A 24266-nucleotide genomic window follows, 5' to 3' on the forward strand; every position below is an offset into this window, starting at 1 on the left:
CCTTCCTGGAGCCTGAAAGAGCTGGAGAACACTTTCCTTGCCTTCTCCCTTTGGCTTGTTCCATCAGTAAAACAAAGTTACCACCTTCTCCCTGGAAGGAGCTTGCCCACACAGATAGCACCCCTGCTGTTTTGGCTGCCACCCAAGAAACTGTTTCCAAATGACCCAGGCCTAGGAATTTACAGAGTTCAGCATTCATGAATCACCCAGGACTACATAAACAAAGAGGGAGTTCTATTTGGGCATAGGCACTCCCAGTAACTATTCCCTCTGGCTTAGCACAGAGTGAGTATGCAAAAACATTCATTCCTGATTTATCCCTAGTAGGTATTAGACTGCATTATCTAATCTCCTAACTTTCCCAGCTGCTGCCTGAAGGTTGAGCTTCCAATTAGCCTCCATTGTGGAGCTAAAGGGGTAAGCAATTAATAGTTCTCTGGGATCCTGAATAGGCCTATTAGTATTTCACACTTTGGGAAACTGACAGTCTTGGCACATCCACAATTACTGGAAACCACTAAGAACAAAGATGGCAATTTAAACAGTCGCAAAGGTTTGAGAGGCAACCAGGAACTTGAACTGCACTGACTGATGAAGTGCATATTCTGCATGAGGCCAGACGACCAAGACTAGGAGAGGTGACTGCTATATCTAATGCTGAGAAACTAACAGAGGATAAAGCAAGATGAAGAAACTAAGGAATATATGCCAAACAAAAGAACAAGCTAAATTTACAGAAATTGGCCTTAGTGAAATGGAGATAAATGATTTACCCAACAGAGAGTTCAAAACAATGTTCATAAAGATGCTCATGCGGTCAGGAAAGGAATGCATGACCAGTTAGAATTTCAACAACGAGACAGAAATATAAGGAAATACCAAAGAGAAATCATAGAGCTGAGGAATACAATAACTGAACGGAAAAATTCAGCAGAGGGGTTTAGTAGCCCAGTAGATCAAATGGAAGGTAGGATTAGTGAGCTTGAAGATAAGGCAGTGGAATTCACCTAATCGGAGGAGCAAAAATGAAAAAAGAAGGCATCGTCCCACACTCTTCCCCCTTCCTTCCCTTCCAAAGCTTCATTTGGTGCCTTATCTGAGCATGTATCTTCCGGAACATGTATCTACAGAAGTCATTGCAATGTTTTGATTAAAGTGTACAAAACTGTTTCTGCTTTTTTTGTTTCTGCTTTGTTAAACAGATTGTAAATTCCCTGGATGCAGAATGTTATGCTTTTTTTTTTATAGTTTTAGTGCTTGGTATGCTCTTAGTGAATATTTATTGAAAATAAATAAAATTAGTGAATAAACTTTTAAGTACAGTGACCAAATGCTTTTGATCAATCTCAGTTTATATCTTTATCCTGCAATAATTATTAATGGTATATCCTTTTCACACTCAAAAGTGTTTAGTTTCAATGACAAGTTATGGGTCACTCTGTGTATAAGTATACTTGGGGGAGATGTAGTGGGGAGATGTAGTGCTTTTCTTTGCATTTAGGGAATAGTTTTGTCTTGTGATTCTTTGGAGAACAGAGACAATGATTATTATAATTTTAACAATGGTACTATCTCAATAGTAATTTTCTTATATGCAAAATGAAATTAGCCAACTGGTTCCCAGAATTCTGTGAACACATGTGTATATTAGTTTGCTGGGGCTACCATAACAAAGTAACAGATGGGGTGGTTTAACCAATAGAAATTTATTTTCCCACAATTTCAGAGGCAAGAAGCCTAAGATCAAGGTGTTGGCAGATTTGGTTTCTCCTTGATTTGCAAATGACCACCATTTCATTGAGTCCTCACATGGCCTTTTCTCTGTTTGCACCCTGGTGTCACTTTTATAAGGACACCAGTCATCTTGGATTAGACCCCCCTTCTCATTGTATTATTTAGCCTTAATTACTTTCTTAAAGGCCGTATCTATAGATACAGTCACCTTGCAGGTTAAGGCTTCCACATAAAAAATTTGAGGGTACACAATTCAATCCATAATTTGCATTTATAAATACAGATTACATAATTTTTTTATATTCACACACTAACATATATATTGTGATCATTATATTTGTGTGATGTGTGTATGTATTAAAAAACTCATTTTAAAAATGATATGATATGAATACCTTTCTCTTTTGGACAGAATAATCTAAATGTGTAGTAGAAGATTTTTTATTCAACCTGATACTGTCAGATTATTTTACTTTAGCTTTTATTTATTTTATTTTATTTTTAAATATTTATTTATTTGAGAGAGACAGAGTGCTCATGAACAGGGGAAGAGGCAGATAGAGAAGCAGATTCACCACTGAGCAGGGAGACCAACTCAGGGCTTAGTCCCAGGGCCCTGGGATCACGACTTGAGCCAAAGGCTGACACTTAACCAACTGAGTCACCCAGGTGCCCCATAATTTAGCTTTTAAAACAACTTCATTATTCAATAGCATTACTCATTCAAAACACCTAAAACTTCTAGTCCTTGGCAAGAGAAGTTCTTCTTTGAGCACCATACTTTTGAGGCCTGTTCTAGCCCTCTTTTTTGTGGGGAAAGAGTTCATAGGCCCAAGAGGACGTGTGGGTACCTCAGACCCTAGAATTATCTGCCCAAATGTTCTTGAGCCTGCTCTGGGGTCTCTTCTCAGTCTCCATCTTCCTGAGTGTGTTCTACCCCATTGTGTGCACACACCTGGGCACAGGAGATAGCTAAGGGCAGTTGTTGCTTAGGAGAAAGGTTCCGGCTGTCTCCTAATTGCCATATTCTGATGTGGAACTGGGAGGAGTCCTGGGTCATTATGAGACTATATAAATAATAACAATAATGTATAAATATATAATATTACATTATGTAAAATAGTTACAAAAATATATAGTACATATTTATCTGTTTATTGACTTGCTTATATACCTTTAAAATATCTAGAAAATATAAATATATGCTCTTGATGAAACTTATCTCCTTGACTAAACATTAGTTAGGCTCCTTATAGCCTTCTTCTCAACTGGGCCTCGACTTTGGGCCCCAATCCTTGCTAGGCCTGCATAGCTCAGCTTTAAAAAGATTCCACTAAGTTAGTTGATGAAGAATCACCCCATCCTTGATCACCTTGGCCTACCTTCAGCAAGATTTCTGTTAAGTCAGTTAAGCAAGATTCTTATGTCTTTCTCCTCTTAGTAAATTTCCATCCACTGACCCTCTCATTTTGTTTTTTGGCTATAGATTTCTACTTATTATTCTTATATTCAGAATTTAACTGAGTTCCACTATGAAATCTCTTTCCCTTAATTATAATAGTTTCTGCATAAAATTGATCTTTACTACTCTGACCGCTGTGTGTCCTTGGGTCTTTCTGACAGTATATGTTGAAGGCCTATAGCTGGTGTATTAAGTTAAGAATATGCAGATTATGGGCAGCCCGGTGGTTCAGCGGTTTAGTGCCGCCTTCTGCCCAGGGCGTAGTCCTGGAGACCCAGGATCGAGTCCCATGTCGGGCTCCCTGCATGGAGCCTGCTTCTCCCTCTGTCTGTGTCTCTGCCTCTTTCTCATGAATAAATAAATAAAATCTTTAAAAAAAGAATATGCAGATTATGACTTGGTGAATAAAGAGGCATAAGACACTCACATGGGGTCAGCAAGCAGGTAGCTCTGTCAGCATCTGACCTCTCACTTTGAGGAAATTGAAAACCCTGGGATCATTTGGATTGAAGGTGTGATTTCAATATAGTCACACAAAGAAAAGTAAAGTCACAAGATTTATTACTTACAGATACTAGAAATGGGGGGAGTGCACAATGAGCCAGGGCGATATGGCAGTCCTCCATCCTAGATCAAGAGGAAGTAGGAGTAGAGAACAGAGTAGTAAGCACCTATTGCTTGTAAGGTGGTTGGGATGGCAGTCACTAACTTTTCATGGGCTCTATGCTAAGTGGTTATTTTAAAAGGTGCTGCCCTGGGACTAGTTTGAGGAAAATAGGTATTAACTCTCCTTTAAATGTTTGGTAAGGAAGAGTTCCAAATATATTTTATGAAGCTAGCATTACCCTGATACCAAAACCAGACTAAGACACCAAACACAAAAAAACCCAAACCTCAAACCAAAACTACAGGCCAATATGACCAATGAACATAGATACAAAAATCTTCCACAAAATATTAGCAAACCATATTTAACAGTACATTAAAAGGATCATTCACTGACCAAATGGAATTTCTTTGGGGATATAAGGCTGGTTTGATATTCACGAATCAACATGTACCAACATCAACAAAACAAAGGATAAAAATCATACGATCATCTCAGTAGATTCAGAAAAAGCATTTGACAAAGTACCATATCCATTCATAATAAAAATTGTTGATAAAGTGGGTTTAGAAGGAACATACCTCAACATAATAAAGCTCATATATGAAAACACATGTATTGGGATCCCTGGGTGGAACAGCAGTTTAGCGCCTGCCTTTGGCCCAGGGCACGATCCTGGAGACCTGGAATCGAATCCCATGTCGGGCTGCCGGTGCATGGAGCCTGCTTCTCCCTCTGCCTGTGTCTCTGCCTCTCTCTCTCTCTGTGACTATCATAAATAAATAAAAATTAAAAAAAAGATTTAAGAGAAAAAAAGAAAACACATGCATTATTATTCTCAATGGTGAAAAACAGTTTTTCCTCTAAGATCAGGAACAACTGATCTATGTCCCTCTCACCACTCTTATTCAACATAATACTAGAAGTCCTACTGATAGCACTCAGACAAGAAAAAGAAATAAGGGCAGCCCGGGTGGCTCAGCGGTTTAGCGCTGCCTTCAGCCCAGGGTGTGATCCTGGAGACCCGGTATCGAGTCCTGCATCGGGCTCCCTGCATGGAGCCTGCTTCTCCCTCTGCCTGTGTCTCTGCCTCTTTCTCTCGCTCTTGCTCTCTCTCTCTCTCTGTATGTGTGTGTCTCATGAATAAATAAATAAAACCTTAAAAAAAATAAGAGGCATCCATATTGGTAAAGAAGAAATTAACCTATTAGTATTTGCAGAAGACATGCTACTATACATAGAAAGATGCCACTAAAAAATTACCAAAAATAATAAATGAATTCAGGTAAAGTTATAGGATACAAAATTCACCCAGAAATTGGTAGTGTTTATTTTTAAAAAAATTTTTTAAAGGAGGGACGCCTGGGTGGCTCAGCGGTTGAGCATCTGCCTTCAGCTCAAGTCTTGATCCCAGGATCTGGGATCGAGTCCCACATCAGTCTCCCTGCATGGAGCCTGCTTCTCCCTCTGCCTGTGTCTCTGCCTCTCTCTGTGTGTCTCTCATGAATAAATAAATAAAATATTAAAAAAAAAGATTTTATAACTGCACATTTTTAAAAAGATTTTATTATTTATTCACGAGAGACACACAGAGAGAAGCAGAGACACAGGCAGAGGGAGAAGCAGGCTCCTCACAGGGAGCCTGATGAGGGACTCAGTCCCAGAACCCAAGGATCACATCCTGAGCTGAAGGCAGATGCTCAACCGCTCAGCCACCTAGGTGCCCTGCATTTCTATACTCTAATAACAAAGTAGCAGAAAGAGAAATTGAGAAAAGAACTCCATTTATTGCATCAAAGAGAATAAAATACCGAGGAATAAATTTAACCAAGGAGGTAAAAGACCTGATCTCTGAAAATTGTAAAATTCTGATGAAAGAAATTGAAGATGACACAAACAAATGAAGAGATATTCTGTGCTCATGGATTGGAAGAATTAATATTGTTAAAATGTCCTTATTACCCAAATCAAGCTACAGATTCAGTGCAATCCCTACTAAAATACCAAGAGCATTTTTCTCAAAACTAGAACAAAGAATACTAAAATTTGTGTGGAACCACAAAAACCTCAAATAGCCAAAGCAATCTTGAGAAAGCAAAACAAAGCTGGAGGTATCACGATTCCAGATTTCAAGATATACTACAAAGCTGTAGTGATCAAGACAGTATGGTACTGACACGAAAATAGACACATAGATCAATAGAACAGTATAGAAAGCCCAGAAATAAACCTATGATTATATGGCGAATTAATCAGTGACAAAGGAGGCAAGAATATCCAATGGGGAAAATACAGTCTTTTCAATAAAAAGTGCTGGGAAAACTGGAGCTACATTTAAAAGAATGAAACTGGGCTACTTCACACACCATACACAAAAATAAGATGGATTAAAGACCTACATGTGAGACCTGAAATCATAAAAATCCTAGAAATAGCACACTGGCAATAATTGCTCTGACATTAGCTGTGCAAACATTTTTTCTAGATATGTCTTCTAAAAGGTGCCCTGGGGAAAGCAAAGTGGGCACCTGGGTTGGGAAATTTAAGCTCCAGGTGTGAGCAGGGTTGTCATACTGTAAAATGCCTAGGCAGCAATTCAAAATTGCTATTTTTTCATCATATACTACAAGACGCTTCATTTGTATTCCTCTCTAGTCTCCACAAATACTAAGGTTGGGCCTTTGTATTGAGCATTTATTATTTGCCAGTCACAATGTCAAGTGTCATTTATTTTTTGATCCAAACAATAGTCAATTGGTAGGTCCTATTACTGACCTTAGTTTACAGACAATGAAACTGAGGCATAGGGAGGTTAGGTAGCTTTGTCAAATGTCCCCCAGCTCAGAAATGGCAGAACTGGGCCTGGAATGGAGCTCTGGCCTGAGAGGCTGAACCTTTAGCCACTGTACCTTATTATAGGGCTGTTAGAATAGCAATTAGGATGCTCATTCATTTTGAAGGGAATAAAGTATAGACTCATTAATTACAAATAGTGAGGTTGGCTGGATATAAGTTGCCTGAGAAATGCTACAAATTGTTCAGGCCCCAATATTTGCCATTTCAGACATGAGACTAATTATAAAAACTGTTTGCATTACCTTTTAATTATTTCTGCCTTAAGTAGTACAACTGCACAGTGGGAAGAGTAGGTAGTCTTGCTCAGATGGGAGTTTCCTCAAATAGAGGAACAAAGGAGTCAGGAATCTACTTAAAATCCGAGAGGAAGTTGCTCTGTATTATTTATCAAGGAGTGGAAAAGGTTCGAGGAGTTAGCCTTTTGCTTATTTTGAGATGTAATGACAGCCCTTGGGAATTCCATCAACTTACACATACTTTTACTCTTCATATTTAAAATGTATGCTATTGCAGGCAGGATCTACACTATGTGTCTTTAAGTACTGAATATTAGAACAAATCTTTACCCAAAAAATGCTAGAATTGTCATCTAATTTGAAACAGAGTGTTCTGTTGCTCCTTGTTGAAGCATCACCCGGGTGGAAACTTTATAGACCTAGAGGCAAGGCCAGTTTAGTGGTCTGCTTTTTTGCTCATCTTATTTGTTTATTCCGAATTAAGATCAGTTTTTAATTTGGGGAATAGTATCTTTTTTTGGCTCTTCACATGATCATGAATGTCCCAAGCTCCCAATGATTTTTAAACCACAAGATACAGCAGCTGAAATGCATTCATTTAATAATAAATACAGGAAATGGTTTGATCTTATAGAGTATGCATTATGCAAATATCTTACACTGAATACTGTCTTAATAGTGGCAGTGTTTCAGCCACAGCTGATTTTCCAATGTACTTCAAGAGAGTTTTTGCATGTGATTTTAAAATTCCAAGTTATTTCCAGGATAACTCAGTCTCTAAGATTTTTTTTCTGCTTGCCCTTACCATGTTTTAGCTTTCACAGTGTTGCTAAATAGTTCCCCAAGCAAAGCATGAAAGAGATCTTGAATCATAGACAGAATCAGCAATGGAAGTATCTGTGCTATCTCAATCTCCTAAAAATGAGGAAAAGGAGAAATATTTAGGATGGGCTGAAGGGCAAAGGAGACCATCAAAGGACACCTTGGAGGTAGATAAAGCCAAATAATTGTAGAGGAGGAGTCCATTGAATTTGTTGTTTTTTAGGCATCCCCACAAGCATTTCCTTTTACATATTTGTATCTCATAGGCATCTCAGACTTAACACAGGCAAAACCAAACTCTTGATCTTGACCTGCCCCAAACAGACCATGCCAAGGCCTTCCCCGTATCAGTTTATGATAACTTCCTCCTAGTTGTGCAGCCCAAACGTTAAGTCATTTTTGATTTCTCTCTCTCGCTGTCTGTCTCTCATTTTGCAGGTTCTACCTTTCATTCATGTATTATTTTTCATCACAGCAATGATAATTTTCTAAATAATTTAATTTACTTATTTCTTTTATTTGCCTTTTACAGTATAGATTCCATGATAGTAGGAGTTTTTTATCTATTAGTTCACTGATAGGACCTCAGCAACTAAAACATTATTTGGAATATAGTAGGTGTTTAATAAATAAATGTTGAGTGAGTAAATGAAGATATGAATGAAGTGTATTGAAATATGACTGTTAGGGGATCCCTGGGTGGCGCAGCTGTTTAGCGCCTGCCTTTGGCCCAGGGCGCGATCCTGGAGACCCAGGATCGAATCCCACGTCGGGCTCCCGGTGCATGGAGCCTGCTTCTCCCTCTGCCTATGTCTCTGCCTCTCTCTCTCTCTGTGTGTGTGTGACTATCATAAATAAATTAAAAAAAAAAAAAAGAAATATGACTGTGACCTAATCTCTCCACTATTTAATTCCTGCATGAGGGCCCCAATCAAGAATCGATAACAACCATTTCCAGTTGGGTGTTTATGTATCAGGACATGTCTAAGGTTAAATGTTAGTAGGGGTATAAGAAAATTGGTTTGTTTTATTTTTTTTTAAAGATTTTATTTATTTATTCATGAGAAACACTGTGAGAGAGGCAGAAACATAGGGTGAGGGAGAAGCCGGCTCCCTGCGGGGAGCCTGATGTGGGACTCAATCCCAGAACCCCGGGATCATGACCTGAGCCAAAGGCAGTTGCTCAACCACTGAGCCACCCAGGTGCCCCTGTATGATTTGATAATTTTTCCTGTGTTGTATTACTCCTCTTTTTCTATAATATGGATAACAGATTGATTATGGGACTTTAGAGGTAAAGATTTTATAGGTAAAAACTATTTTTATTTAGGATTTTTAGTCAAATCTCAAACCAAATGAATTAAAGAAATGCAATGGGAAGGCTTCAGAACTTTTTTATCAGGATGCATATGAACAAATCTGTATGTATGTGTTGTGGGCAGTGATGCTGGTACTGCTAGATTGGGGTGAAAAATGTATGTTTCTGAACTTCTGTGATTCATCTCTGACTAGAAAATAGCACTGTACTTGTCTGCTATATTCTTCTAGTAAGTTTCATAATGGACCTACAGAATCCTTGGTGTAGATGACCCTCCAAGAAGGGGAAGGTGTGAAGAACTTCGGAGGTTCCATTCAATTATGCATTAATAAAAGAGCCATCCTTCCTTCTTTTCCTTGCGCAGTTTATGAAGGTCTCCCTGCCTTTTTGCAAATTTCTTTTTGTTTTTTAATTTCTTTATAACAATTTGTGACTTATCTGGATTTTCCATTAACATTTTGCATGTTGAGGTACACAGTGTTTTAAGTCCAGTGATTCTCCTGTGCTGAAACTAAATTTCTAAATTATATCATACATGGGAACTGTAGCCAAGAGTTAAAAATCTGGCAGTTAAAAACTTGAATTCAGTACAGGTTTTCTAATGTTCCTTGGAATCACTCAATATGACCTTTTGTTGGGTGAGTGTCTCACTCTCTGTTTTGTAATTCCTAGGGGTTTCAAAGTTGGAAGGCAGAGAAATACAGAACTGATGATGCAACTTTATTTGGAAAAGGTATCATTTTATTTCTATGTATTTCAGATGTGTGTGTATGTGTATTTTATGACCAATTAAAGCTGTAAATATATTAAAACTACATATAAATCTGTGCATATTTTAAAAAAACCTCTTAGCTTTAAAGCATAAAATATGTCTTTGTGTGTTAGATTTCAGTATGTTTTTTTTATTACCCTACAGGAGATTCCCAACTTGGGAACAAAAACATTTGCACATGTGTTACCGAAATTTGGTTGAGGGAATAGAAAAGAGAAGAGTTAAAGACAAAGAGCTAAGAGAGAATTTTTTTTGAAAAGGTATTATTGTTTAAGTATTATGTTAGATGCTCTACTCACCTTATTCCCTTTAATATCACAATCCTATGAGGTAGCTGTTTATTCCCCCTATCTGGGTAAGGGAAAATAACTGTTTTTTCCCCCTTTACTGAATAGGGAAAGTATGTCTGAAATTATGTAGCTGGTCTAAGATTGTGTAGAAATTGTGACTATACTGGGATCAAAGCTGTCTAGCCTTATATAACTCTGGAGCTCATATTCTTTCAACTTCATCATGCAAAAATGGGAAGCCCAAGCATTTGAATAATAAAAATATTCTTGTTTGCTGGCCCAATCGTTGGCTCACCTGCTTCCCTAGCCATTATCTCTACATGGTTTATTGTGAATCGTGGTACCATCTCATAGGCTTTTTCTCTGCCATCTCTGTGGTCATTTCTTTATTGAGTTTTATCAAGATTTTTTGTTTTTGTTTTTCTGTTAGTTTAATTGAAAGACTTTTTTTTCAAGCTATCCTTTTTTAAGTTTTTTTTTTTCTTTTCCCATGGAATCTTTTAAGTATAAACAGGATTCCACATAGAAGCTCTGGTAAAACTCTGGCTAAACAAAGATTTAAGTAAGATTTAATGAAAATACAGAGGGAAACCAGACATAAGTGGTTCTGAGCACTTTCTCAGAAGAATTGGGATAAGCACTAGCATAAAAAGCTGTATCATTTTAAGGATATATCCTCCCTTCAATATTCTCATGGAAATTCACATTGCAAATAACAAAAAACCCAAGGTTATTTCATTTTATGAGGTATAATAAAGAGATGGGGGTTAGGAGCTGAGCACATCACAAGTTAATGTTCCTAAATTTTCTAATCTCATCAACCTAGGCAAGAGAAGGAGCTAGTGTAAGGTATGGGTAGGCATAGAAGGTTATACAGTGTTTTAAGTTATATTGGTTTATTCAATTTTTATAAAAAATGTGTGAAGTGGGTAGTGCAGTTGGCTTTGAAACAGTAACAACTCCTAAATTTCAGTAGCTTACAACAATAAAGTTTGTCAATTAAATTTTATGGAGGATGTAGAACAGCACATCTCTGATTTCTGTGTTCTCGTCATTCTAAAATCCAGGCTGAAAGGGCAGCATCCTTATGGGCATGTTATTTTAGTAGCAAGAGGTTGGGACAAATATCACATTATATTGGACAAAACATGTCATATGTTCAAGTCCAAAGACAGTGTGTGTGAAAATGTATACTCCTCCCATGGACAGATAGTAACATAATATATCACAATCAAATTTTATTACTGTGATTGTCCTTCTTATTTTATGGAAGTGGAAACTAAGGCATAGAGAAGTTAGATGAATTGCCCAAGATCACAGTACTGACTGTGTTTGAGGCCAGTTTGAAAGTCAAGTTTGACCCAAGGTCATTAGTTTATGTATTATACCAACAAGAATGGCATTTCTTTCATTTATTCATTTACTTTGTTGATGACATTTGCCTTGGGAACAGTTTTCCTCCTAATGACCTACTAGAAAATTTATGTACTTAACCCAGTGTCCATTATCCTTCCTTTTCTCCCAATCTTCCAAGGAATGGCTTTAACATAAATCTTGCAATTCAAATGATTTCTATGTGAGAGATTTTGGTATTTGAAAGTTACAAATGGTCCAGTTTTCAACAAAAATATAAATTAAAAAATAAAATCCATTTTCAAATCTGCAACTGAAATAATTATAGTTTAATAAAAATCCTAAATCCCGTATTTCTTTGTATCAGTTAAAGACATTGTCTATGAAAGAAAGCCAAATGTAATTTATAATGGTGGTTGTGTGGACTTTGACTGATAAGGAATTTTATGAGCATCTTCAGAATAGGGAGCATTATTAACTGAAGTGGTGATGTGACCCTTGTTTGTTTCCAACCCAGTCTCCCTGAATTCTCTAAACTAACAGGGCTGCTAACTTCCCAGAATACTTAGATCTCTCCACTTTCTTTTCTCTGGGTCTTGGCTTAGTGTATTGTTCCCTCAGCCTAAAATACTTCCAGCCTGTTCCACCTTCCCAGTCAACCAGGTCTGATCCTAACAGTCTTTCAGGCTTCATCCTTAAATGCTTTGTGCTCTAGAAAGCCTTTTCCCATCTTATCAAATACAAATAGAAATCATAAAAAAATGCTTTGCTTAAACTCTAATATTCTTTCTTCCCCCCTTGCCCAGTACCTTTCCCATAACTGATCTGTGTAACAAATACATTTTTTTTTTACGTAGAGGTAAATTGAACTACTATATTTGCTAAATTGAAGTTTTCATGTGGAGTTGATGCATGCATCTATTTATTCAGCAAATAGTTATCAAATGTCTACATCTATAATGCACAATTAACTTGCTAAAGGTGACTTAGCTATAAAGTGATGAATTCAGGATTGAAATCAAGGTGTCTGACTCCAGAGCCAGTAATCTTAACCGCTACATAGATATCAAAAGCTAGAGATTCTTGAATGCTAGATAGCTTCACTGTTGGGTGGATATTAATCTTCTTTCTTTCCCTTAAAAACTCTATAAAGTATTTTTACCAATGCCTTTTTAAGTTTGTATTTTGTCTTGTTTTCAAAATTGGCATTAAAACCATTTTTTCCCTATTAATGTAAGATGTTTCCATTAAAAGTAAAATAACATTTTCTGTACGGACTGTTTTGAGTAAAAGTATACTACCCAGAGGGAGATTCACATCCCCAGTTTTGTGGCTTGTAAGCTTACATTTTTTTTTCTGGCCCTCTTTAAGAAAGAAGAAGAAAAAACTACAAACATTTTTTTAAATGACATATTTAACATACAAAAAGAAATCATGACAATTTACTTGAACTGAGGTTCAGATCCTTTTTTTTCCCCTAAGCTATCTTAAGGCAATTTACCAGAAACACTCACTTAGAAAAGCTTCCTTATTGACACTTGGCTTCTCCTTTTCACCTGGAATACTTCACAGCTCCCGGCTATGCGTGTGAGGTTTTATTCACTTCACAGTAAATCTACCCCTGGTCCTGGCAATTTAAAAATGATGGTCAAAGGGCAGCCTGGGTAGCTCGGCGGCGCCGCCTTCAGCCCAGGGCCCGATTCTGGAGTCCCAGGATCAAGTCCCACGTGGAGCTCCCTGCATGGAGCCTGCTTCTCCCTCTGCCTGTGTCTCTGCTTCTCTCTCTGTGTCCCTCATGAATAAATAAATAAAATCTTTTTAAAAAATGGTCAAATTGCATTGGTTTTAGTCTCAGATGAGTTGTTTTTTAAAGATTTTATTTATTCGTGAGAGACACAGAGAGAGAGGAGGAGACACAGGCAGAGGGAGAAGCAGGCCCCCTGCAGAGAGCCCAATATGGGACTCAATCCCAGGACCCCTGGAACACACCTGGAGCCAAAGGCAGACGCTCAACCACTGAGCCACTTAGGCGTCCTTCAGATGAGTTTTTGAGTTAATTTTCTGGACTGCTTGTTATTTTTTTCCCCCAGGAAATGGAGATATTTATTAGGAATTGCCTTTGAGACACAAGTTTCTTTCTAATTAAAAATATTTTTTTCCATAGTATTGGATGAACTATTGTCATTGTAGAAACCATTTGGTATGAATATAGTCTCTTTTTGGAAATATTTATATAGAACATAAAATAATGAAAATCTGTTATTAAATGAATAATGCTGTCACTAAGAGATTTAACTGAAGTTTATGTGGCTCAACTGTGTTCAGAGTATTAGCAGAATCAATCACTTTGATTTTAAAAAGTCTTGTAAATGACTATACTTTGTTGAAGGATTTAAAGTAATTTTTTTTTTTCCTTAAAGCTTTGTTGAAGTATTTGCCTGCAAAGACAGAAACTGCTGGAAGTTGATCTTTGGTGTAGTATTAAAAAACTGGCAGCAGAGGGCCTCATTGCAATGTGCTGGTTTTCTTTCTTTTTTTTTTTTTTTTTTTTTCAAGAAAGAACATTTTCTTTCCATTGCTTAGCATCTCTTCTCTCATTTTGAAACTTGTTTATTTGAAAAAAAAAATCATTCATTCATTCATTCATTTATTGAGGGACACAGAGAGAAAGAGGCAAAGACACAGGCAGAGGAAGAAGCAGGCTCCTTGGAGGGAGCCCAATATGGGACTCGATCTTGGGATTCTGGGATCACGCCCTGAGCCAATGGCAGACACTCAACCACTGAGCCACCCAGACGTCCCAAAAAGATCTTTTAAATACCAATTTTACTATATTGAGAATGGAGGTTGCATTTTAAACTTTAAAAACTATTATCTTTTCTCTTGGTTTCTCTGAAAATGTTGAAGTTTTGACATCTTCCTTCACTTCCTTCCACAACAGTAAGGAATTGTATACTCTCTTGACTTTTCCTTGCAGACTGTTCCTTTCTTTCTTAAGCTCATCCAGTTTTTTTGGCAAATTATTATGAGAACACATTCAGGTAAATTATGTTACTTTATTCAGAGGATCAGAAAAATTACATGGCAGCATTTTATAATATGATAATTATAATGTGATATTATGTGAATTATAATGTGAATTATAATGTGATAATTCACACTTACTATATCTTCCAAATGCATTTCAGATAATTGTGTTCAAGTTCTAACAAAGTTACTTCCTATAATTAAAAAAAAAAGCTGTAGGTTAGAACTATGTCAGATTTTCAAAATGAGTGAGGTTGAGTATGTGTGATCCATTAAATAAAACTGCCTTCCTTATTCTATGGGCTCATCTTGTGATTAATTTGACTATGATCAGGACAGATAATGGCAGAGAAAATAAAAGGATTGGTAGAGGTGCAGGTTAGTGCACTTGAATGTATAGACACAGGTTTGTGCTTAATCCCAATGAATTCCTTTTTAACACTGTTATCTAGCAGACTACAAATAGTTTTGATAACTCTGGGTTCTGTAGTCAATATATTTATTTTTGAAGTTTCAACCTGGTTTCTTATAATTATGTACATAGAGGTTTTTTTAATCTTTTCCAACCATTGGAAAAGATACATTTCTAGAATCTTGCTTTATGAAAAAAAGATTCTAATCATCCTTCAAAAAGGACTTGTTTTGAGATGAAAGAGTTTCAGAATAATGATTTATTGTTTATTACCAGCTTTCAGGATCCTTGTGTCTTAAGGTACTTGAATAATTTAACTATTAAGGAATATAAACACTATATAGAAAAGAACCAATATTTTATTAAGATTAAATGAACATGTAACATATTATATAGAAACACATAAACATTATATAGAAACACATAGAATAAACATATAAACATGATATAGAAATGTTGTGTAGGAAAGGACCTTCATTTAGATTTTAGATAGGAAATGTTTAAACATTATTTAGAAAAAGGCCAGTATTTATTGAAGTTAAGCATTTAGTTTGTATATATTTGTTGTGATCCACAAAACAAAATGCTAATAATCATGGCTTCCAGTTAGACATTTAGAATATGCCCCACTATTAACTTTCTATGATAAAACATCATATATTTTGTTCATGTTTTCTGATTAAAGCATTATATAACAATAAAACTAGACAAAATTGTTGAAAACAACTAGATCAGGGCTTTTGAATCGATCAAAGGCATACGACAAGTTGAGAAGCAATTACAAAAAAAAAATACTGAATGTCAAATAAGAACAGTAGGAGTCTGGCATTTTTGCCTGAGGCTTCTCCCATCCACACCCACACCCAAGCTGGGTCTGAGCAGAAATGTACAGGGCACTGCAAAATAAGAAAGCCAGCAGCTTTCTCCAAAGGGGGCTCACTGGTTTGGAGCGGAGTGTGGAAAAACTTCTTATTTAATAGTGTTGTGAGTAAAAGTACCGATTTTGGTGACAAATGAAGGAGGAAGACCATTGGTCAAGGTAGCATGAGGTTACAACAGTGGACTAGCAGACTAGGGCTATACTAAGCTCTCCACATATCCACTCAGGAGAGACTGGAGAAGACCCCACTTTCCCATATCCCTGACTAAGCATGAGACTGTATGCCTACACAGCGCTGATGCCAGAAGGCCTGGTGGGAAGTAAATGTAGAGCATTATTGAAAACAGATTAATTCAATGATAAAACTTTCTTTAGGTTATTTAATTAGGTTTAAAAGGCCATGATAGGATTATATAATTCCTTCTATTTTGGTAAATTCTTTGTAATTTCTAAATATTTGACTTAGGAAATACTAAGAATGGGAATAGTTTTTTAAGCTCTGAATTGTGAATATTTGAAATCTTTCTCCCCACCTACAGAGTAAAACTCTTAATTACCTTTGCTGCTTATTTTAGAGTTAGAGCAATATCAATAGAGAACTTCAGAATATTATAATGGCTAATATTTATTGAGCACCTATTCTTAGACCAGTGCTATGCTACTTTACACATTTTATGCCATTTAATTCTGCAATGTCCTTATTGTAGATTACTCCCATTACTTGGTGGGGATATTGGAGCTTAAGTAGAATAAATAATTTTCCTAATACTACAACAGCTAAGGAAGGAGTGGAGACCATCTGATTTCCAAATTCATGTTCTTAAATACTATGCTATATTTTCAGATAATGGTGATATAGCATATTAAATATTTTCCTATGACTATAATAACATAATCTCATAATAAGCTAGTTAACTTCTGTAGAATTATTGGTACATTAAGCAGGTATATGCTTTATAATTGATCCTTTAAAAAAAACTTTATATTAAGGAGAATGTCAAACAGATACTAAAGTAGATAATATAATAATCCTACATGTATGTATCCATCACACAGATTTAAACTTCTATAAATGCTTAACTTACTGTTGGCTACCTTAATCTATTACAAAAGGGAACTATTTATAAACTAATTTTTGTAGGGTAAACACTAATCACTTTTAAATTTGCAATTAAAATTTTTAATAATTGATTTTACTAATTATTTAGTATTTCCTTTTGGAATGGACACACATGTTTTCAAAAGTTGACAACTCAGTGAAAACAACATATGGAGTAGGATGAGTAGGCAGGTGGAAATATTCAGTGAATATTTTGACATAATGGAGTAAACATCCAGAAGGTAACTGAATGGAATTGCAGAATTTGGTTTCTTTAAGACATTGTCTCTGGAGTATATGGGTTCATCAATCACCCATGGTCTGGTTTTGTTTTTATTTTTGTTTTTTTAAAAGACTAATTTTTAGAGCAGTTTAAGTTCACAACAAAAAAGTTGAGCAGAGAGTACAGACAGTCCCCATGTATCCCTTATCCCCACATGCATAGCTTTGCCTACTGTGACATCCCCTACCAGTGTGGTCCATTTGTTACAATCAGTGAACTCATATTGACACATTAACACCCAAAGTCTATAGTTACATAAGGGTTCCTATTTGGTTGTACATTCTTTGCATTTTGACAAATGTGTAATGACATGTATACTCTATAATTGTGTCATACAGAGTAGTTTCACTGCTCTGAAATCTGGGTTAGTCTTTTATTTATAACATTTTCTCTTCTGTCATATATTTCTAATAATCATGTTAGGCTTTCAGTGACTTTTGGGGTAGATAGCTAACTGACAATCATTTGGAATTACTGGAACCTCTGCCCAGTGGTGTACAACAGAGGTGTGTTGGCTTGTGGAACTGGAAGGAATTAGTAATATGATCAAACCTCATTCTTTTAGGCCACCTAGAGAAGTATTTTGTTGCACAGAGCATTTAACTTCTTTATTCCAAACTTTAGGACCCTTGAATAGAATGTGATATTTTAAGCCATATGTTTCTGTAATAGTCTTTGAATTCCAAATGTCAAATCTATTTACAATAATTCTGGCTTATGACAGAAACAATTTTATAGTTCTGTCTGTTCTTTGGCTTTATATTCTGTCCCCCATTTCAGTAGTGAATGTCATTGGTAAAACTTTGATTTATTTCTGGGAAAGTCCTCTTGGCTTTTTCTGCCTGATTTCCTCAAGAGATTGGAAGCTATGCATATCCAGACTGTTTTCATTTTATTTGACAAATTGTTTGCATTAAAAGAATTTAGAATAATTTCAGTTACTAATATCTGACTTGCTTCTCTCCTAGGCATCTGGACTCTGGTTTGCCTAGAAGCTTAGAAACCGTACATTTTGTTATGTCCATAACTTCTTTACCAGGTTACAGTATTTGGCTATTTAAAATATTATTGTCTTTTGCTGTTCAAGAAAACTCAAATCATGTTACTTAGGCCTTCTTCTTTGTAGATCTGGAGTGGATGAGCCCACAGCTCATCAGAGTATAGTTTCAGACAATATTCCTCTTCTATTCTATAGCATAGGTTGGCATGTATACAATAGAGTTGCAAGGATCCCAAAAATTCTGTTCTTCTAAAGTTATTGCTGCCAGACTGGGTGGATTTTACTCAGTTTTAACATAATTTACAGATTTCTTTTTCTGTAATTGTGAAATTTTTCAGATTTCAATTGGAATGTTTTTCATTGTTAAGATTTTATTTATTTATGTGTTTGAGAGAGAGAGAGAGAAAGAGTGAGAGTGAACAGGGGGAGGTGCAGAGGGGGAGGTCAAGGAAGGAGGAAGAATAGCAGACTCAATGCTGAGTGTGGAGCCCAATGTGGCTTGATCTCATGACCTTGAGACAAACTATATGCCAACAAATTGGACAACACTGAAGAAATGATTAAACTCCCAGAGATATATAAATTATCAAAACCAAAACAAGGAATAAAAGATTTCAACAGAATAATAACCAGTAAAGACATTGAATCAGTAATAAACAAACTCCTGATAAACAAAAAGTCCAAGACCAGATGGCTTCACCAGCAAATTCTGCCAAACATTTAAAGAAAAGTTAATACCTATTCTTCTCAAAATATTCCAAAAGAAATAGAAATGGAAGGAAAACTTCCACATTCATTCTGAGGCCAGCATTATCTATCCTGATACCAAACCAGATAAAGACACCACAAAAAAAAGAGAACTTCAGACTGTTATCTCTGATGAACATAAATGATGCAGAAATCCTCAACAAGATACTAGCAAGCTGAATTCAACAATACATTAAAAAAAAGTCAGTCATCATGCTCAAATGGAATTTATTTACTCCTGGCATGCAAGGGTGATTTAATGTGATACATCAACAAGAAAAAGGATAAATACCATCTGATCACTTCAATAGATGCAGAAAAGCATTTGATAAGGTACAACATACATTCATGATAAAAAGCCTTAACAAGGTAGATTTAGAGGGAATATACCTCAGCATAATAAAGGGCATATATGAAAAGCCTATAACTAATGTCATCCTTAATGGGGAAAAACTGAGAGCTTTTCCTCTATGGTTGGGAACAAGACAAGACTGTCCACTCTCCCCACTTTTATTCGGCATAGTACTGGAAGCCATAACCACAGCAGTAAGACAACAAAAGAAATGAATCATCTAGATTAGCAAGCAAGGAATAAAACTTTTACTATTTGCAGAAGACCTAATACTATATATAGAAAACCCAAAAGACTCTATCCAAAAACTGCTAGAATGGATAGAAAAATCAGTATAGTTACAGGACACAAAATCAATGTACAGAAATCTGTAGTATTTATACTACAGATTTCTGTACAACAATAATGAAGCAGCACAAAGAGAAATCAAGGAATAAGTCACATTTACATTTGCACCAAAAATAAAAAGATACCTAGGAATAACCCTAACCAATGAGGTGAAAGACCTGTACTCTGAAAACTGTAAAACACCGATGAAAGAAATTGAAGATGCAGAGAAATGAAAAGATGTTTCATATTCATACTGGAAGAACAAATATTGTTAAAATGTCTATTCTGCCCAAAGCAATCTACACATTTAATTCAATCTCTATCAATATACTAACAGCATTTTTCACAGAGCTAGAACAAACAATCCTAAAATGTGTATGGAACCACAAAAGATCCCAAATAGACAAAACAATTTTGCAAAAGAAAAGTAAAACTGGAAGCATCACAATTCCAGACTTCAAGTTATATTATAATGTTTTAGCCATCAAAACAGTATGGTATTGGCCATAAAAACATACACATAGATCAATGGAACAGAATAGAAAACCCAGAAATGAACTCACAACTGTATGGTCAGTTAATCTTAGACAAAGGAGGAAAGACTATCCAATGGGAAAAAGACTGTTTCTTTGACAAATGGTGTTGGGAAAACTAGACAGCAACATGCAGAAGAGTGAAACTGGACTATTTTCTTATACACAAAACTAAAACCAAAATGGATTGTAGATATAAGTGTGAGACCTGAAACCATAAAAATCCTAGAAGAGAACACAAGCAGTAACATCTTTGACATAGGCCAAAGCAACTTCTTTTTAGGTATATCTCCTGAGGCAAGGGAAAAGCAAAAATAAACTATTATGACTACATCAAAATAAAAAGCTTCTGCACAGCAAAGGAAACAATCAACAAAACTAAAAAGCAACCTATAGGTTGGGAAAAGATATTTGCAAATGACTTATTTGATAAAGGGTTAGTTTCCAAAGTATATAAAGAACTTATAACTCAACACCCCAAAAAACTCAAACCCTTTATTCAATTAAAAAAAGACAATAGACTTTTTCCCAAAGAAGACATCCAGATGGCCAACAGATACTTTTTTTTAAGTGATACACGAATTTTGTGTTTCATTTCTTTTTTTAAAGATTATTTATTTATTTATTCATGAGAGATACAGAGAGAGAGAGAGAGAGAGAGAGAGAGAGAGAGAGAGAGAGAAGCAGAGGCATAGGCTGTACAAAAAAATAGAAGATAGAGAATAACAATGATGGTGGTGACAGAAATGGCTAAAGCCTTTGTCAGTGTTGAATGCATATCTAAGAAGGAAGGAAGTCCTTGGTACACCAGATAGCTCTGAAGACTGAAGAGGGCAGATAAAGCTGCTGAAGGTGCTTGGCTCCTGAGTGGTGTCAGGGGCACCAGTGGTTATGGAGTCAAATGATGCCACCAAATCTGAGGAAGTTGTGATGGACACAGCACATAATTCATAATAGCTGATGTATAATAGTACTCTTGTGAAGATGATATAGTTAGTTACAAGTTGGAAAACTAAAGTTCTGGTAAATTTCCTTGTGTCTCACAGAACTGGAAAGTGACAGGACCCAGGCTCCATAGCCTAACTCCAGTATCTCCTAGAAAGAATCGCCCTGCTTGCAGCACCTGGTAGGCACCCTAGCCTTCAAACCACAGCTTTTTTTGGTCACTTATTGGAGTGGTTTCAAACTTTTTCTTTTTAAATTTTTGTAACATGTTTTAAGTAACAAGTTTGTAAGAAAGTACAATATGAGATTGAAGGCAGAGGGAGAAGCAGGCTCTGTGCAGGGAGCCTGATGTGGGACTCGATCCCGGGTCTCCAGGATCACGCCCTTGGCTGAAGGCAGGTTCTAAACCTGCTGAGCCACCCAGGGATCCCTGCCAACAGACACTTGAAAAGATGCTCAGCATCACTTATCATCAGGGAAATGCAAGTCAGAACTACTGTTAGATATCACCTGACACCTAACAGAATGGCTAAAATCAGGAACACAAGAAACAATAGGTGTTGTGAGGTTGTGGTAAAAGGGGAACCCTCTTGTACTGTTGGTGGGAATGCAAACTTGTGCAGTCACTGTGGGAAACCTTACAGAGACTCCTCAAAAAGTTAAAAGTAGAACTACCCTATGATCCACCAAATGCACTTCTAGGTATTTACTCAGAGAATACAAAAATACTAATTCAAAGGGATACCAGCTTCCTGATGTTTATAGTAGTATTATCGACAATAACCAAATTATGGAAAAAGCCCAAGTGTCCATTGATTGATGAATGGATAAAGTAGATGTGGAATATATATATATATATATATATCACAATGGAATATTATTCAGCCATAAAAAAGAATGAAATCTTCCTATCTGCAATGATGTGGATGGAGCTAGAGAATATTAAGCTAAGCGAAGTAAGTCAGTGAAAGACAAACACCATATGATTTTACTTGTATGTGGAATTTAAGAAACAAAACAAATGAGCAAAGGAAAAAAGAGAAGCAGGGAGAGGCAAAGCAAGAAACAGACTCTTAAGTATAGACAGCAAACTGAGGGTTACTATCAGGGTTGTAGTTGGAGTATAGATAGGTTAAATGGGTGATGGAAATTACAGAATGCACTTGTTCTGATGAGCACCAGGTGTTGTATGGAAATGTTGAATCACTGTACTGTATGCCTGAAACTAATATTATACTGTATGTTAACTAACTGGAATTTAATAAAAACTTTAAAAAAGTTTCTCTTCTGGAACTAGAAACTCACATACTAGCTTTAACACTTACAAGCCAAGCAGTCCTAGGAAAAGTGAGTTTTGCTTTTGCTCATTTTCATGAAGGAGATAATACCAAACTCAAAGTTGTAGTTAGGATTAATTGAAATAATGCATGCAAAGCCCTTAACTTGGGCTGGTTTACACTGAACCCTCATTGTAACCTAGAAGATTGAATGTGTACTTGGATTTATAAAGACTCTTTCTCCTCTTTGGTATAATGGTCACTCTCCATACCTTAAGTGCACTCCCTAAAGTTTTGTTTTGTTTTATCATGGCAGTTACAGTACCTTGTTATTTTTATGTAAATCCAGAGACTAAACTGGCTTGGCCTAATGTAAATATTGAGACAATATGGGTGGAATGGTAAGTACATATACTTCGGCACAGAGTGACTGCCTGAAATCCAACCGCATGGGCATTATCATTACATCATCATCACCATCACCACCATCATCACCATAATCCCATTATTTCCATGTTATTCTTTCAGACCTGTACCAACTCTGGGAAGACAAAAGGGTCAAAAGATAAGGTTCTTTCCTGGAAAGACTTAAAATCATTATGGGTGAAACCAAACAAAAACATAACATAAAACAAATAATTCAAAGTAGCACATGTTAAGTGTTCAATGAGAGGTACATGCTATAATTGTGGGTAGTATTTATTTATGAATGAAAGCACGAGAATTGCAACTATCTAGTCTTGTTTTACATTTAGCCATCTATTTCCTATGTGCTTCTCAAAAAATTATTTAATTTTTATTCCTTGTTACTGAATTTTAAAAACAGGCTTTTTTTTTTCTTGGGAGTTGCAAAAGTGGAAGTGCGCAGAATGTTGTGTTGGGGTGTCTGAGTGGCTCGCTCAGTTAAGCATCTTGACTCTTGGTTTCGGCTCTACATCTCAGAGTTGTGAGATTGAACCCTATGCCAGGGCCAACCCTCTACACTCATTGCTGAGTCTCCTTGAGATTCTCTCTCCCTCTCCTTCCCTTCTGTCTCTCCCCTTACACTCTCTCTCAAAATAAATAAATAAATAAATAAATAAATAAATAAATAAATAAATAATTTAAAAATGCATAGAATGTGTTAAAAATAGTAGAAATCAATCAGCAAGTTGTTGTTAACAGTCCTGTAGAAGAGAAGGTCATCTATGGGGGTTGGAGATTTCATAGGGAGAACAAAGAAAACATATTAAGGACAGTATTAAAAATGACTTCCTTACACATTACCTCAGTTTTCTGGAATCAGTTTGCAAATAACATAGGATAGGTTGATGCAGAGTAGGGAGGAATATATGGTGTGTTACTAAATATCAGGTGAATTATATTCTCATTCATAGAAATTTTTGGTGAATGTTTCTTAAATAAAGCATAGCATAATTTTTATTTATCAACTTTCTGAAGCCTGAGTTGAAATTCATATTCTTCACTGCCCAAGAGGTAATTGATATAATTAACAAAAATATATAAAGTGGAACAGTATTGTGAGATATCACTGCAGTCAAAGTTCTTTAAATCAGTACTTTTGCAATTACTATAATATGCCGCTAAAAAGCAACAGTATCGGGATGACCCTTTCCAAATATTATTTGTGGCTAAAATAAGTATTCATTTTTAATGTTTTATTGGACAAGGTAATTCCTACACATAGTAAGCAATTCACAGAGTAAAAAATTGTCCACAGTAAAAAGTAAGTTTCTTTTGAATTCCTTTTCTTTAGTTCCTGGCTTCTCCTTCTCAGAAGGAATCCCTGATCTCCCTGATATCTAGATATATCCCCCTGTTTTTAAAAACACAAAAAATCTATAGTTGTGCCTATTTCTTCATTTTCACTTAATATTTCTTACACATTTTATATTTATTCTTTTTTTATTAGGAAATTTATTTTTTAAAAG

General features: G+C 36.0%; 1 protein-coding gene across 1 annotated transcript in view; it reads left to right on the top strand.

Annotated features, from left to right (window-relative positions):
* Nucleotides 1–24266, top strand: part of LOC129504519 (translation initiation factor IF-2-like) — a 156355-nt gene that overhangs the window by 38164 nt on the left and 93925 nt on the right. The window contains exon 3 of the mRNA XM_055317236.1: nucleotides 9708–9768. Coding sequence (XP_055173211.1) covers nucleotides 9708–9745 — 38 coding nt within the window. The 3' untranslated portion in view covers nucleotides 9746–9768. The remainder of the gene's footprint in view (nucleotides 1–9707; nucleotides 9769–24266) is intronic.

This window comes from Nyctereutes procyonoides, unplaced genomic scaffold (genome assembly GCF_905146905.1).
Source record: "Nyctereutes procyonoides isolate TBG_1078 unplaced genomic scaffold, NYPRO_anot_genome, whole genome shotgun sequence".
Classification (NCBI taxonomy): domain Eukaryota; kingdom Metazoa; phylum Chordata; class Mammalia; order Carnivora; family Canidae; genus Nyctereutes; species Nyctereutes procyonoides.